The sequence below is a fragment of the Palaemon carinicauda genome, chromosome 43 (genome assembly GCF_036898095.1).
Source record: "Palaemon carinicauda isolate YSFRI2023 chromosome 43, ASM3689809v2, whole genome shotgun sequence".
Classification (NCBI taxonomy): domain Eukaryota; kingdom Metazoa; phylum Arthropoda; class Malacostraca; order Decapoda; family Palaemonidae; genus Palaemon; species Palaemon carinicauda.
Genome location: NC_090767.1, coordinates 59,473,037 through 59,490,225, shown reverse-complemented (window position 1 = coordinate 59,490,225; position 17,189 = coordinate 59,473,037). Strand labels below are relative to the sequence as shown.

At 42.7% G+C, this 17,189-nt stretch overlaps 1 protein-coding gene across 1 annotated transcript in view; it reads left to right on the top strand.

Moving 5' to 3' along the window:
- Cbl (E3 ubiquitin-protein ligase CBL) overlaps positions 1-17,189 on the top strand; it is a 54,051-nt gene that overhangs the window by 35,687 nt on the left and 1,175 nt on the right. The window contains exons 9-14 of the mRNA XM_068365738.1: positions 6,096-7,196; positions 9,069-9,208; positions 9,589-9,776; positions 10,596-11,486; positions 14,413-14,521; positions 17,049-17,189. The exon at positions 17,049-17,189 is cut by the window's right edge and continues 1,175 nt beyond it. Of these exons, the coding sequence (XP_068221839.1) occupies positions 6,096-7,196; positions 9,069-9,208; positions 9,589-9,776; positions 10,596-11,486; positions 14,413-14,521; positions 17,049-17,189 (2,570 nt within the window). The remainder of the gene's footprint in view (positions 1-6,095; positions 7,197-9,068; positions 9,209-9,588; positions 9,777-10,595; positions 11,487-14,412; positions 14,522-17,048) is intronic.

The window sequence follows — 17,189 nt, the reverse complement described above, 5'->3', positions numbered from 1 at the left end:
AGGGGTGCTCAGATAGCAGGCTCCGAATGGTATCGAAGACAACAAGCCAATAGTTTTTCTTTGTAAGGTTCTCCAACGAATGACCCGTTTGTTTCCCTGAACCGGAATCTTCCGGTGTACTGCTCGCCAGCACCGGGTGTTCAGACAATTTGACAAGACGCCTTTTAACATCTGTGGGACAGGACGGAAGTCTGCACGTCCCCTTCCTTACGATTCTTTCCCTTTACCTACACATCACCGAATAGTCTGGCCTATTCTGCAAAGAATAGGCCATGGTCTTCCACTGTCTTGGGTTAGAGTTCTCTTGCTTGAGGGTACACTCTGGCACTATTTTATCTAATTTCTCTTCCTCTTGTTTTGTTAGTTTTTATAGTTTATATAGGAAATATATATTTTAATGTTACTGTTCTTAAAATATTTTATTTTTCCTTGTTTCCTCTCCTCACTAGGCTATGTTCCCTGTTGGGGCCCCTGGGCTTATAGCATCCTGCTTTTCCAACTTGGGTTGTAGCTTAGGAAGTAATAATAATAATAATAATAGTAAGGGGGGCTTCTGAACAAAGTTAGGGCATTGTAAGATCCATCCATGACCCTAGTAGCTCAGTTTTGGCAACAATGATTCCTGGCCCTTCTGCATCTGCTCACAGAGGCACCAGCAGAGCTCCCTACATTTACCGATCTACTCGGGTAACCACGTGGAGACCTTCCATCGCTTCCTCTCCACGCTGGAAGATCATCCAACAACCCCTCGGAAAGAAAGGCTTTCGAGACTGGGGACAAAAGAATGGCGGGATACCTCTGGGCGGAAATATCTGCTTAGTAGACCAAGCAAAGTGGGCTGTCCTTTGTGACTGGTGTCATAGACGGGGGTATCGCTACCAACAATAGCGGTGCTCCTGTTATTCCTCAGAGAGGAAAACTTTGTTTGGTATCTGCAATGAAAGGCCATCACTCGGCTTTAAGCCTTGTTTTTAAACTGAACGGAGTTAGCATTCCCTCCTCGACGGAACGGTCTGTCTTCGTACGGAATTCTGAGCCTACCTGCCCTCCGTTGGGAATCAGACCACCCTTTGGAATGTAGTTGAATACTGTTCTCACTGAAGGAGCACCGTCTTCGTGAAGCATCAGATCGTGACATGACCCGGAAGAGGGTCTTTCTCCTAGCTCTGTCCTCTGCAGAGAGAGTCGACAAGCTAAATGGTCGGTCCTGTGACATCTCCCATTCACGGGAATGGGGGCAAGTGACACTCGGATTCGTCCCGGAGTCACAGCCAAGACTCAAAACCCGGCCAGAGCGGATTCTAGAATCAGGCTCTTCTAAACTGAGAGTCACTGTTCTGTAACAGATGATCAAGACTAACTAGTACTCTGCCCTGTGAGGACAAGGAGGGAATGCTTAAAAAGAACCTCCAGAGCCCGTTATTAGATCAGCAGGCTCTTGGTGAGCATGCGGGGAACCAGAGGAAGATTACAAAGAACTCTATATCTTCCAAGATTAGACAGGGAATCGAGTCATGCATCCAGGCCCCTCATCATCCAGTCGTCATCCCCGTGCTCATGAAGCCAGGAGTGTCGGCACATTTCTGGGGTTTAAAAGGATTTCTCTGTGACGCCGGTGTTACAAGCGGCTGTGAGGAAACGGCAAACAGAAGCCAGCGCCCAATACCTGGAAGACATAACTCACTGGAACCTGGATACATTCACCTTAGGTCCTGTGGTGGCTGCACAAAACATGGTCAGTAACATCTCAGCTCCCTTGTAGGATAAGGAGCAGTTGGTTGAGGGCAGATGTTCCCCGTGAGTCGTCGTCGTCGTCGTCGTCGGCGCCCACTCGTGTCCGAGTATTGGGTTCTGTCGTTAGCCATCATCCTCCTGAGAAAGAGATGAAGAAGGGTGGAGGAAACGACAGAATGCCAGTAGCTGAGTATATTGTTTTGGGTGGTCGTGGCTTTGCAACGGCCACGCATACACACTTGGCCCACACCGTTTTCACCGCGGCTCAAGACATATGAGACAGGCGGCTTCTCCGATGTTGGTTGCATCGGGCTGCCGGGTTCTTGTTATGTCAAGGCCCGCCTTGTTGCCTGCCCGACAGGCATTGCCCTCTTCCGCCGGCGCTGGGAAGCTCCGCCGTTGGGGTCTTGTTTGGTTTGATTTTGGAGTTTTCCTTCTCCTAGCCTTTGCCTATCTTAAATAAAGGAGAAGGCCTATAGGCCCGTGAGTAAGGCTAGAATGAATGTGTGAGTGACTGGCCACTTCCTATTTCATTCTCCCCTCTCTTGGGGCTCGGCATCGGTGAAACTCTGCAAGCTGACCTCTTTTGACTGTAGGTGGGTACCTTGCTCTTTGCGGAACATGGTATATAGATATACTATATACATTCATGTCCACGTCCTTCACGCGAGGTCGAGTTGGGCAATTTCTAGGTTAAGTGAGGGATTTAGCTCCAACTTTACGGTTATCTGCCCATATCACATTTGCTAAATTCTTTACGGTTATATGTTCAATTCACATTTGCTAAATTCTTTACGGTTATCTGTTCAAGTCACATTGCTCAATTCTTTACGGTTATCTGTTCAAGTCACATTGCTCAATTCTTTACGGTTATCTGTTCAAGTCACATTGCTCAATTCTTTACGGTTATCTGTTCAAGTCACATTGCTCAATTCTTTACGGTTATCTGTTCAAGTCACATTGCTCAATTCTTTACGGTTATCTGTTCAAGTCACATTGCTCAATTCTTTACGGTTATCTGTTCAAGTCACATTGCTCAATTCTTTACGGTTATCTGTTCAAGTCACATTGCTCAATTCTTTACGGTTATCTGTTCAAGTCACATTGCTCAATTCTTTACGGTTATCTGTTCAAGTCACATTGCTAAATTCTTTACGGTTATCTGTTCAAGTCACATTTGCTAAATTCTTTACGGTTATCTGTTCAAGTCACATTTGCTAAATTCTTTACGGTTATCTGTTCAAGTCACATTTGCTAAATTCTTTACGGTTATATGTTCAAGTCACATTGCTAAATTCTTTACGGTTAACTGTTCAAGTCACATTTGCTAAATTCTTTACGGTTATCTGTTAAAGTCACATTTGCTAAATTCTTTACGGTTATCTGTTCAAGTCACATTGCTCAATTCTTTACGGTTATCTGCCCAAGTCACATTGCTAAATTCTATGCTAGCACCGATTGCCGAGGCCGTCGTACTTTAGGATTACGTGGTGTCGGGGCTCCGTCCGAACAGCTCTTGCGTAGCACAGAGGGACACCTCGAAATGGTCTCCACCCAGTTGGTTTTAGGGACTAACACCGACTATGAGATGAGCCTTCAACGTAAAGAGCAAGGCTTGTATGTAGTTCAGGAACAAATGACAAATTTTGAATAATTTGCATTTTTTCCTAACTATACAAACCTCTTTACACGTACTGTTCCTGTTATCACCTTCCTCCAGAACGCAGGGTTGCCAGGATTTGTAAATGAAAATACCAATTTCTAATTAACCATAGCTTTAATATATACTATTTAAGGCAGTGTTGCCAGTTGGCCTTTCTCAGGCCAAAAAATCCCAAAGTTGGCCTTTATCGTGCTAGATACCTCCAACTTCTAATTAAACACAGCTTTATTATATACTATTTAAGGCAGGGTTTGCCAGGTTGGCCTTTTTCAGGCCAAAAAATTCCAAAGTTGGCCTTTTTCGTGCTAGATACCTAAATTTGTCCTTTATGAAATTGGCTAGCCTTAATGCTATATTTCCGGCCTTTTTCTACTATTAGGTTGGCCTTTTAAAGCTGCTGTTGATCAGACGTTGGCCTTTTCTCATTTGGGGAACCTGGTTTCTGCCTTTTTTCATGTTAGTAAAGTCCAACCAATTTTTAAAAAAGGCCAGATTTGAGATTGTTTGCCTGATAAAAGGCCAAATTTGAGGTTTTTTGGCCTAAAAAAGGGCCAAACAGTTTTTTTGCCTGAAAAAAGGCCAGGTTTGAGTTTTTTTGGGCCCGAAAAAGGCCAAATTTGAGTTTTTTTGGCCTGATTAAAGGCCAAATGAGTTTTATGGCCTAAAAATGGCCAAATTTGAGTTTTTTTAACCTGAACAAGGCCAAATTTGAGTTTTTTGGCCTAGAAAAAGGCCAAATTTGAGATTTTTTTGCCTGATATAAGGCCAAATTTGAGTTTTTTTAGGCCTGAGAAAGACCAAATTTGAGTTTTTTTACCTGAAATAGGCCAAATTTGATTTTTTTAAACTGAAATAGGCCAAATTTGAGGTTTTTTGGTCTAAAAAGGCCAAATTTGAAGTTTTTTTGCCTGAAAAAAGGCCAACTTGGCAATCCTGCCCTGAAGCCGTGTCGTACCGCAATTGCAAAGTGACGTTTGCTTACTAAGGCTTATGTGATCGGGTTGGTTGGGTCTAGCCTAGCTACCTCCTCCGCTAACCAGCGGAGGGTTGTTACACCTCGCAAAAACTTTAACGGCTGGTTCCAGCTATTGCCGAAATAATACTACAGAAAGAGCTTAAGGTTTGCATAGTTAGGAAAAATACAAATGAATCCAAACTTGTTATTTTGAAGTAATGTACAGTAAATTAAATGAGATGGTTTTCATTGAAGTACATAATATTGCATTAAATCTCCCTAATTGAAAAGTTCTTAAAAGTCACACCTGATTAAGAACAACTAAAGCGTCCACCTTCCCTCCCATACTCCTCCAATCAGCTGATCTTATATTCCTCCAATCCGCCAATCAGCTGATCTTGTTGACGACACAGTCTAGTTTGATTCGTTCCACATTCTATGTAGTAATAGGGTACCAAGAATTTCTATGGCAACTGTAAGAACACATACTTTACGGCCATTGTTAGAACATATACTTTACGGCAATTATTAGAAAATACTTTACGGCAACTGTTAGAATATATACTTTACGGAAACTATTAGAACATATACTTTACGGAAACTATTAGAACATATACTTTACGGCAACTATTAGAACATATACTTTACGGAAACTATTAGAATATATACTTTATGGTAACTATTAGAACATTTACGGAAACTATTAGAACTTATACTTTACGGAAACTATTAGAACATATACTTTATGGCAACTATTAGAACATACACTTTACGGCAACTATTAGAACATATACTTAACGGAAACTATTAGAACATATACTTCACGGCCATTGTTAGAACATATACTTTACGGCAACTATTCGAACATACACTAAACAGAAACTGTTAGAACATACACTTTACGGCAACTGTTAGAACATACACTTTACGGAAACAGAACGTATACTTTACGGAAACTATTAGAACATATACTTTATGGCAACTATATTAGAACATATACTTAACGGAAACTGTTAGAACATATACTTTACGGCAATTATTAGAACATATTTTACGGCAACTATTAGAACATATACTTTACAGCAACTTTTAGAACATACTTTATGGCAACTATTAGAACACATACTTTACGGAAACTATTAGAACATATACTTTATGGCAACTGTTAGAACATATACTTTACGGCAACTATTAGAACATATACTTTACGGCAACTATTAGAACATATACTTTACGGAAACTGTTAGAACATACACTTTACGGAAACTATTAGAACATATACTTTACGGAAACTGTTAGAACATACACTTTACGGAAACCATTAGAACATATACTTTACGGCCATTGTTAGAACATATACTTTACGGCAACTATTAGAACATACACTAAACGGAAACTGTTAGAACATACACTTTATGGCAACTGTCAGAACAAACTTTACGGCAACTATTAGAACATACATTACGGAAACTATTAGAACATATACTTTAAAACGAAGTTGAGGTTTCTTATTTCCAAGTAATTATTAAAAAAAAATAAATTTTTTTGTCTATACTTAAGTTGTCAACAAGCAGCTGTTAGCGCGAAAGTAATTGAAAGTAACGTACAGTAAATCTAAAGCGTACAGTACGTCCGCTGTTCGTACAGGTCTGCATCGCTCGGCACAAAAGGGTTGGTCATTGGCGTTGGTTTCTGTGGTAGCCATATGAAGTAGATGCTCGCATGTGTGTTGCTTGATTACAGGATGGCTCTAGAATTTGCACGGAGGAGTCCGCCAAACCGAGGGCCGCGCTGCATGCCGAAGCCGCCCGTCCGTACCTGCCGTTGAAGAGCAACGCCGGATCAGGTAAATCTAGCTCAGGCGAGGGCAAGCCCTCGCGCAATCTACCACCAAAGCCCCAGAAGCACTCGATGAGACCTCTCCCTCCTACGCCAGTGTCTCCGACCCCCTCGCATTTCTCTTCGTCCCCCCCACCTATCCCACCTTTCCCTCTAGATCCCGCCTTCCTTCGGCCGCCTCTACACGACGCTCCTCCCATCCCGGTGAAGCGCAAAGAGCAGACGATGAGCGACAGCGACTACGGTCAGACGTCGATTCCGGAGCCGCACTCGGAGGGAGACGAGGATTATGGCTACATCTTAATGACGTCTCCCTCCCAGCAGCGGCGGCTCCATGTGCACGAAGGTGCGACGGGAGGAGACGAATCGATGTACATGGACATGGTGAAGGATGTCGGACACGGAGAGGAGGAACAGGATACTTGGGCTGGCTGGCCTTCTCCTCTTCCCAGCTGCTGTTGGTTATCGTCGAGCGACGAAGAAGACAAAGATGAAGAAAACCAGAGATCTCTTCATAGCAATCCTGTAGATTTCATGACAGAGGAAGATTACTCTCAATCTAGTCGATCCTCTACGCCACCTCTTGTGCCACAGCGGTTCGACAGCTATGGCGGGGCAGAGCCGTCTGCGGCTCCCCAAATGATGGCGCCCGGCATTCCCCTACCAGCGTCCTCAGGCTACAAGAAGGAAGACAGTAAGCCGAAAATTCCAGAGAAGATGAAAGGTCTCCGACGAAAGCATTCGCAGGATGCTTGTTTCTCAAAACCATCGTCCATAAATGTTAACAGATCGTCTTTGCGATCGTTTCCTCTCTCTCCATCAAATCCTCCTCCTCCACCTCTTACTTCGCCTCCTTCAACTCCTGCTCCACCTCCTCCAATTCCTGCTCCACCTCCTCCAATTCCCGCTCTACCTCCTCCACTTCCCGCTCCACCCCTTCCTCTCTCATACCTTTCAAATCGTCATAAGGATCTGAAAACGGATTACCACCGTGGAAATCTCGTGGTAAGTCTTGTTTGTCCGTTTGTCCCTCTCAGCTTGGCTAGCAGAAAACCGCTTCGATGTGCTTCTTTCAACTGCTGGTACGCAAGTGTGGGCCTGAAAAGAGACTTTCTCTCCTTTGAATGTCCGGGAAAAGTCGTATTCTGAAAATGAACGACCAGAAAGTTGTTGGAAGTTGCCACGAGCAGAGATTGATAAGATGATTTGAAGCAGCGTCAGGCAGAAAGCTGCCAGAAGGCGGGAAACTCCCATTATCTAATCTGATTGGTTGCCTTTGAGGAGTTCTGATAGGTCCATTTTAATGACTGAGATGTGTAGCTTGTTGTGATTGGTCCATTTCAATGATTTAAGAAGTGTAGCCTGTTGTGATTGGTCCATTTCAATGACTGAGATGTGTAACATGTGATTGGTCCATTTCAATGACTGAGATGTGTAGCCTGTCGTGATTGGTCCATATCAATGACTGAGATGTGTAGTCTGTCGTGATTGGTCCATATTAATGACTGAGATGTGTAACATGTTGTGATTGGTCCATATTAATGACTGAGATGTATAACATGTTGTGATTGGTCAATTTCAATGACTGAGATGTGTAGCCTGTTGTGATTGGTCTATTTCAGTGACTGAGATGTGTAGCCTGTTGTGATTGGTCCATTTCAATGATTTAAGAAGTGTAGCCTGTTTTGACTGATTCATTTTAATGACTGAGATGTATAACATGTGATTGGTCCATTTCAATGACTGAGATGTGTAGACTGTCGTGATTGGTCCAATTCAATGATTTAAGAAGTGTAGCCTGTTGTGATTGGTCCATTTCAGTGACTGAGATGTGTAGCCTGTTGTGATTGGTCTATTTCAATGATTTAAGAAGTGTAGCCTGTTGTGATTGGTCCATTTCAGTGACTGAGATGTGTAGCCTGTTGTGATTGGTCTATTTCAATGATTTAAGAAGTGTAGCCTGTTGTGATTGGTCCATTTCAATAACTGAGATGTGTAGTCTGTCGTGATTGGTTCATATCAATGACTGAGATGTGTAGCCTGTTGTGATTGGTCCATTTCAATGACTGAGATGTGTAGCCTGTTGTGATTGGTCCATTTCAGTGACTGAGATATGTAGCCTGTTGTGATTGGTCTATTTCAATGATTTAAGAAGTGTAGCCGGTTGTGATTGGTCCATTTCAATGATTTAAGAAGTGTAGCCTGTTGTGATTGGTCCATTTCAATGATTTAAGAAGTGTAGCCTGTTATGATTGATGAATTTCAAGGATGGAAATATATACTCTGTTCTGATTGAGGCATTTATGATTCTGAAACCCAAATAGTTCTCAAATATTCGATTCAGCTTCTATCAGTCCACTTCATTGCTTTACGATCTGCTGTTAAGCAAAGCTGCTCTTGCCTGGTTTATCACGAACAGCTGCCGTGCCAGCGGCTGCAGTATCTGGGCTGTTTAGAGAAGAATGCAGCGCCACGCACGAATAAGATCTCGAAGGTAAGTGACTTATGGCCGTGAAATTACGACTTGCTAATCGTTCGTTCGTAAAGATGATTTTTTTTTTTTTTCACTGCAGCAGCCCAGAACTAGACACGTCTTTCAGATCACTCATGTTTTGCATAGACATTTACACACTTTTATGCTGGTTCCAGGGTAAGACTTCAATATGCATCCAGTTGCCGAAGAGAAATGACTTTAATTCTCATTATACATTAAATTATAAAATCTTTCAACATCCTCTGTAGCTTTTCCTCACTACACGCAACAAACAAACGTTCCTCGGGGTTTAGATTCATCATTATTATGTTTCTTAATCACCACCGTTTTCTTTCATCTTCTCTCCCCCCACCACGTGCGCAACGTCGGTTCCGCCACCCCAGGGTTCGCGAAGTCCCCTAATGTCTCCTGGCGCGTCTCCGAGGGTGTGTCGGAGAGACGAGGTCATCCCTCCCCCTCCTGTTCCCCCTAGAAAAGCCAGTCCAGCGCCCAGCCCGCCCTCCACCCCCGCTACGGTTCACAGGTTCGTGTTTCATACGAGAAGTTGGTTCGCATTTCTTAGAGAGTTGTACTTTAACGTTAAGAAAGTTTGCTTCACATTTCTTAGAGAAAGTTCCTTTTATTTCTTGGAGAAAGTTAAATTTCAATTCTTGGAGAAAGTTGATTTACTTTTCCATGGAGAAAGTTTGTTTGCATTTCTTAGAGAAAGTTCCATTTTTATTTCATGTTTATTTCATAGAGTTTTATTTTTATTATTAAAAGAAAGTTCATTTCTATTAGAGAAAGTTCCCTTGCATTTCTTAAAGTTGATTTACACGTAGACTAACTTCATGTTCCTGAAATAAATTTATTGTCTTTCTTTTCACCGTTTCTCACTGTCTCGATGGCTCCAACCACCCCCAGAGTCGACCTGACGGATGCCGAGGACGACGAGGAAATGCCGCTCGCGCCCCCCAGAACACTGACCACCCCGGTGTCGGCCGCCGGCGCCGCCGCGCCGACCGCCACGACTCCGACGTCGCCTCCGAGAACCATAACTATCGTCGCCCTCGATCCCAACAACGTGGCTGTGGAGGCCACAACGACGACAGGTACGTGTTCGCGCGTCGGTTACCAGAAGAAGAACCAGTGAGCGTGATCTGAAATATGACTTCGACTATGATGCTTTCATTGTTATAGATAGGTAGATTAATAGATAGATACAGAGGGTTTTCAACATACGATCGTTGGGAGATACAAATAGAAATCCAACTGACGATAACAAAGATAAAGAAATTCTGTAATAGACCCAACTGACGATAACAAAGATAAGGAAATTCTGTAATAGACCCAACTGACGATGACAAAGATAGGGAAATTCTGTAATAGACTCAACTGACGATGACAAAGACAAGGAAATTCTGTAATAGACCCAACTGACGATAACAACGACAAGGAAACTCTGTAATAGACCCAACTGACGATGACAACGACAAGGAAACTCTGTAATAGACCCAACTGACGATAACAAAGACACGGAAATTCTGTAATGAAACAAAATTATATCATTTAAGTAAGCAAAATGACATTTCATATGACACCAGACTCTTTGTTGACCTTTTTAACCGGAAATCATAGGGATGGTATTCAGGTTAGGCCTACCCTTGGAACCAATCAAGTTTGTATGTCGAGGACCTTTTGTATAGAGATAGATATAGATTTTTTCATCAATTGGGAAGACATTTAACCAAGTAAAATAGGTATAAAGAGGTATAATAGGAAAGAATGAATCAAAATAAAAAATATACATGAAAAGTTTAGGAGATGGAGACAAAGTCTGGCATATAATAGAATGGAGTAATCAATGAGGTAATGATAAATCGTAAATAAATGAATTTTAGGTGTAATTAAAACTCTTCAACATCCCACAGGTCAGAACAAAGATAGCGGAGGAGGGGGCGGCCTAGGGACGAGGAAGACCGGCGGCGCCCCTTCCCCCCTGCGCCACAGGCCCGTCTCGGTGCCTCACATAGTCCCCAGAACGACCATCAAGTTGATGCGACCCTCCGGCTCGAACCCCTCGCTATCCTCCTCTTCCTCCTCCTCCTCGCCTTCTTCCACTCCGACGGCTACCACCCCCATTCCTATGTCCTCCGCCTCGGCCACCACCCCATCGGCTCCCCCCTTCCCCTCCCATTACAACGTAGGTGGGTCCGGCGGGCCCACCCCGCAGCCTTCTGCGCCAGTCTTGAGTCTGCCCATCTCCAGCAGTCCCAACCAGAGCCACTTCCAGACGCACTACCAGAGAAACCAGCAGGCAGTGACGTCACCCCTCGGGGGTCCTCCCACCACGACGGCGCCTCCGCCCCCTGTGTCGATGTCGTCGTCGCCGGTCACCGTCATCACCTACACGCCAGTGCTGATGACCGAGGACCTGGCTTCCCCGGAGGCCGCTGTGACGACGACGACCACCACCACCGCCGCCACTACCTCCGCCAGCGTCGTCGTCACCCCTCGCCCTCGCACCATCCTCCCCGGGCACATGACGACGACGACGACGACGTCCACCTCCCTGCTGATGATTCCCACCCCCTCCACCACCCCTTCCCCATCCTCACCGTCGTCCGTCACGTCGTCTACCTCCTACTCCTCCTCCTCGTCTTCGTCCTCTTCCACGAGCAGTTGTAGCAGCAGCAGTAGCGCGGACGAGTCCGCTGCGGACAGAAGACGGCCGAGCGGGACGAGTCACACGGGGGAGCTGGAAGACATCCACGAGGAAGAGCCGCCGTACGAAAACACAACCCTGCCCCCACCACCTCCAGGTGGGTGTCGGTAAAACGTGCTCTTAATCGAGGCATTCACAAAGTCTCCGAGACTCAAATTACCATTTTCCTTCTTTATTTCTAAAAAGATTCTTCTTTACACATTCAGAAAGGTACTTGGATATACATAGACTCCAAAACTTTTTAAAATTCGTTCATAAATAGCCGAGATAAGAGTGTTTGATGTCAATTTTCAAATGGGATTTTCTTATGATTGTGATATTTTTCCCCGGCTCGGCTGATGGAGACCCCTAGTACTGTCTTTTGAACACCTCAATTGTAGTTCTTCTACTATCTGTAAGGTTAATGGATTCTGTTATTACTAAATGTTTTCACATCGGTTTTCTTGACCTTATTCCCAACTACCGACCTCAGTATATATCGTCCCCTCCAATTAGCCACTCCGTTTCATATGAACCTGCTAACCTTTAGCGGATGGCCTTCGTCAACCCAATGCCTTGTGTAGTTCGAGTCCACTATGTCAACTCAATGCCTCGTTGTAGTTCAGAATCTCCTACTAACCTTTAGCGGATGGCGTTCATTAACCCAATGCCTTATCTATAGTCCATTTCTTTTATCGAGGCAGATTTGCACCGACTCGCAGCGGTGCCCTTTTAGCTCGGAAAATTTTCCTGATCGCTGATTGGTTAGAATTATCTTGTCCACCCAATCAGCGATCAGGAAACTTTTCCGAGCTAAAAGGGCACCGCTGCGAGTCAGTGCAAATCTGCATCGCTAAAATAAATTGACTATAGTTCAGAGTCCTATTTAGCTGAAGGCGTTCGTCACCCCAACGCCTTATCTAGTTCAGAGTCCTATTTAAATGAAGGTGTTCGTCACCCCAACGCCTTGTCTAGTTCAGAGTCTTATTTAGCTGAAGGCGTTCGTCACCCCAACGCCTTATCTAGTTCAGAGTCCTATTTAGCTAAAGGTGTTCGTCACCCCAACGCCTTGTCTAGTTCAGAGTCCTATTTAGCTGAAGGCGTTCGTCACCCCAAAACTTTGTTAGTTCAGAGTCCTATTTAAATGAAGGCGTTCGTCACCCCAATGCCTTGTTGTTTAGAGTCCTATTTAACTGAAGGCATTTGTCAACCCAATGCCTTGTTGTTTAGAGTCCTATTTAACTGAAGGCGTTCGTCACCCCAATGCCTTATCTAGTTCAGAGTCCTATTTTAGGCGTTCGTCAACCCAACGCCTTGTTGTTTAGAGTCCAATTTAGCTGAAGGCGTTCGTCAACCCAATGCCTTGTTGTTTAGAGTCCTATTTAACTGAAGGCGTTCGTCACCCCAAAACCTTGTCTAGTTCAGAGTCCTATTTTAGGCGTTCGTCAACCCAATGCCTTGTTGTTTAGAGTCCAATTTAGCTGAAGGCGTTCGTCACCCCAAAACCTTGTCTAGTTCAGAGTCCTATTTTAGGCGTTCGTCAACCCAATGCCTTGTTGTTTAGAGTCCTATTTAACTGAAGGCGTTCGTCACCCCAAAACCTTGTCTAGTTCAGAGTCCTATTTTAGGCGTTCGTCAACCCAATGCCTTGTTGTTTAGAGTCCTATTTAACTGAAGGCGTTCGTCACCCCAATGCCTTATCTAGTTCAGAGTCCTATTTTAGGCGTTCGTCAACCCAACGCCTTGTTGTTTAGAGTCCAATTTAGCTGAAGGCGTTCGTCAACCCAATGCCTTGTTGTTTAGAGTCCTATTTAACTGAAGGCGTTCGTCACCCCAAAACCTTGTCTAGTTCAGAGTCCTATTTTAGGCGTTCGTCAACCCAACGCCTTGTTGTTTAGAGTCCAATTTAGCTGAAGGCGTTCGTCAACCCAATGCCTTGTTGTTTAGAGTCCTATTTAACTGAAGGCGTTCGTCACCCCAAAACCTTGTCTAGTTCAGAGTCCTATTTTAGGCGTTCGTCAACCCAATGCCTTGTTGTTTAGAGTCCAATTTAGCTGAAGGCGTTCGTCAACCCAATGCCTTGTTGTTTAGAGTCCTATTTAACTGAAGGCGTTCGTCACCCCAATGCCTTATCTAGTTCAGAGTCCTATTTTAGGCGTTCGTCAACCCAACGCCTTGTTGTTTAGAGTCCAATTTAGCTGAAGGCGTTCGTCAACCCAATGCCTTGTTGTTTAGAGTCCTATTTAACTGAAGGCGTTCGTCACCCCAATGCCTTATTTAGTTCAGAGTCCTATTTAGCTGAAGGCGTTCATCACCCCAAAACTTTGTCTAGATCAGAGTCCTATTTAACTGAAGGCGTTCGTCACCCCAACGCCTTATCTAGTTCAGAGTCTTATTTAGCTGAAGGTGTTCCTCGACCCAATGCCTTGTTGTTTAGAGTCCCCCCTGAAAATTTCCTCCAAGATATTTAAGAATGCAACTGAATGCCGACTTATCCCTTCAACTTCTCTTCTTCTTTTTCTTCTGCAACTTGTAAAGCTGTGTATAATAATTTAACAGTATCAATGAATAAGTGGTTATGAAGCTTTACGTTCATTGACTCCTGGTTTTACTCGGCCAGATTCTCACTTAAAGAAACAAACGGTTAAGTCCGCATTTCAATATTTTTCGGAATTTTTTGAAGTAAAAGTCAAAAAGATGCTCTTTCTTGTCATCTGTTTTTTTATCGTTTCTTACACAGCATTATTCTGCTATATCCAATTGATCTTGCAACCTATTAATGCTAAGTTTACCCTTTTATATCTGCAATAATGTTTATATTTGTATTTACTCACGATATTCACCAATTGTTAGTTTTAAAATAAACAACTCTCCACTCGGCCTGAGCATTCTATAAAGGTAGACTTAACGTTGAGAATTGCTTCTTTCCTGACAATACTGATTATTAACGCCATTGTTATTACTATGAGCCAGGCAATTGTAAAAGTGAGATCTCGGAAACTTCGGGATAACCGACAGAGTTTAACGATGCCGCTTCTCTCCAGGTTGCTCTACATCGGCCCGGAAATCCGCCACGGACTCCGACCTGCCCAATTTTCCAGCCCCTTCTGGGAGCCAGCCAACCACCATAATAAAATCTATATCGGACAGAAGGTAAGTGGCTTGGTTGTCTGTGAAGATGAAGGAGGAGAAGGGTAACTATAATCGGCTGTCTTGTTAGCGATCGTAGCTTTTACGCTTTAATTGGATACTTTCTTTAGAAACGGCAGTTTTTGCCAGTAGATTTCTTAACCCTTTACCCCCAAAGGACGTACTGGTACGTTTCACAAAACACATCCCTTTACCCCCATGGACGTACTGGTACGTCCCTGCAAAAAAATGCTATTTACAATTATTTTTTTAATTTTTTGATAATTTTTTGAGAAAATTCAGGTATTTTCCAAGAGAATGAGACCAACCTGACCTCTCTATGACGAAAATTAAGGCTGTTAGAGCAATTTTAAAAAAATATACTGCAAAATGTGCTTGAAAAAAAATAACCCCTGGAGGTTAAGGGTTGGAAATTTCCAAATAGCCTGGGGGGTAAGAGGGTTAAATTGTAGAATACTAATTGCAGAGTTTTATAACTGCAGATGTTTTTATTATGTTTCTTCAATATACCCTCCATAACTATACACCATTGGTCACTGAGTCCGTATTTCGTTGATTTCTTCTTCTTGATTTAAAACGATTGTGTCAAAACCATTATGGCTTTTTAATGTGTATTCTAGATGGATCCTCCCTTTCTGTAAACTTGATCATAAAAAGTACCTAGATTTAAAAAAATGACACATGTTGACGGAGCCTTTTCTCCATGGCCTATGACGGCAATTATTTATTATCGTACGAGCGTTCATAATGGAACAGCTGAATGTTGTTCGGTTGTTATTTTGACCGTACACATTTACACAACGATTAAAATGTAACTGACGATACTTTTACCATTCTCTTTTTAACCCTTTTACCCCCAGGCTATTCGGAACTTTCCAACCCTTAACCCCCAGGGGTTATTTTTTTTTCAAGCACATTTTGCAGTATATATTTTTTAAATTGCTCTTACAGCCTTAATTTTCATCATAGAGAGGTCAGGTTGGTCTCATTCTCTTGGAAAATGCCTGAATTTTCTCAAAAAATTATAAAAAATATGCAAAAAAAAAAAATATAAATTGCAGTTTATTCCAGTTATGGTAATGATAAATCAAGGGAGCCAAGGGCTTATAATAATAGTGCGACTGTTATTATCTAAAAGACTCGAGTGAATGAGAAGTCTGAATAATTATTATTTATTATTATTAGCCAAGCTACAACCCTAGTTGGAAAAGCAAGATGCTATAAGCCCAAGGGCTCCAACAGGGAAAAATAGCCCAGTCAGGAAAGGAAATAAGGAAATAAATAAATGATGAGAATAAATTAACAACATATAGTCTATTCTGTCTGACTGTCAGTGGTTCCGTACTGATTCTGAATGCTTTCAATTCATTTTAATCCCTTTAAATACCGTACTTGAGTTAATTTACGTAACTTCTCAAAGAATTAGAATTCTTTTTATGTAGTGTAACTAGGCCTATATAAATCGTCCATATTGCCCAAAAGAAATTAACATATGAACTTAACCCTTTTATCCCCAAAGGACGTACTGGTACGTTTCACAAAACTCATCCTTTTACCCCCATGGACGTACTGGTACGTCCCTGCAAAAAAATGCTATTTACAATTTTTTTTTAATTTTTTGATAATTTTTTTGAGAAACTTCAGGCATTTTCCAAGAGAATGAGACCAACCTGACCTCTCAATGACAAAAATTAAGGCTGTTAGAGCAATTTAAAAAATATATATAGCAAAATGTGCTTGAAAAAAATAACCCCTGGGGGTTAAGGGTTGGAAAGTTCCAAATAGCCTGAAGGTAAAAGGGTTTATAATTTAATTATACTGTATCTATATTATCTTATCATGTTAGATATGATACTTGCGTCTGTCACATGTATAGGTTAGGTTAGGGTATGTCCTGTACAATTGAAAATATTACTATTATTATTACTAGCTAAGCTATAACCCTATAGTCCTCTTCTTTTAGCGAGGCATATTTGCACTGACTCGCAGCGGTGCCCTTTTAGCTCGGAAAAGTTTCATGATCGCTGATTGGTTGGACGAGATAATTCTAACCAATCAGCGATCAGGAAACTTTTCCGAGCTAAAAGGGCACCGCTGCGAATCGGTGCAAATATGCCTCGCTAAAAGAAATGGACTATAGTTGGAAGAGCAGGATATGTTATAAGCCCAAGGCCTCCAACAGAGAAAAATAGCCCAGTGAGGAAAGGACTTAAGGAAATAAGTAAAACTACATGAGAAGTAATGAATAAAGAGTATGAAATATTATAAGCTCGATAATAACGTTAAATTATATGAACTACGAAGAGACACTTACGTCAGCCTGTTCAACATGAAAACACAGTTCATTGCTTATATATTTTATTTTATTTCCTCACTGGGCTATTTTTCCCTGTAGGGGAGCCCTTGGCCCCATAGCATCAGGCTTTTCCAACTAGGAGTTTTAGCTGAGATAGCAATAATAATAGCTAGTAATTATGTTGATAATAGTACGTATTGTACAAGTAATTAACTCGTCTTTGTTTTTCCGTAGTATGAACGTCAGCGAAACCATGGAGGGAGACGACTCTCACACGGCTTATGAGAACCTCCACATGGACTACCTGGCCACGCTGACGCAGGAGGGCTTCGCACAAGACGCCGTCATCCGGGCGCTCGTCATCACCCGCAACGA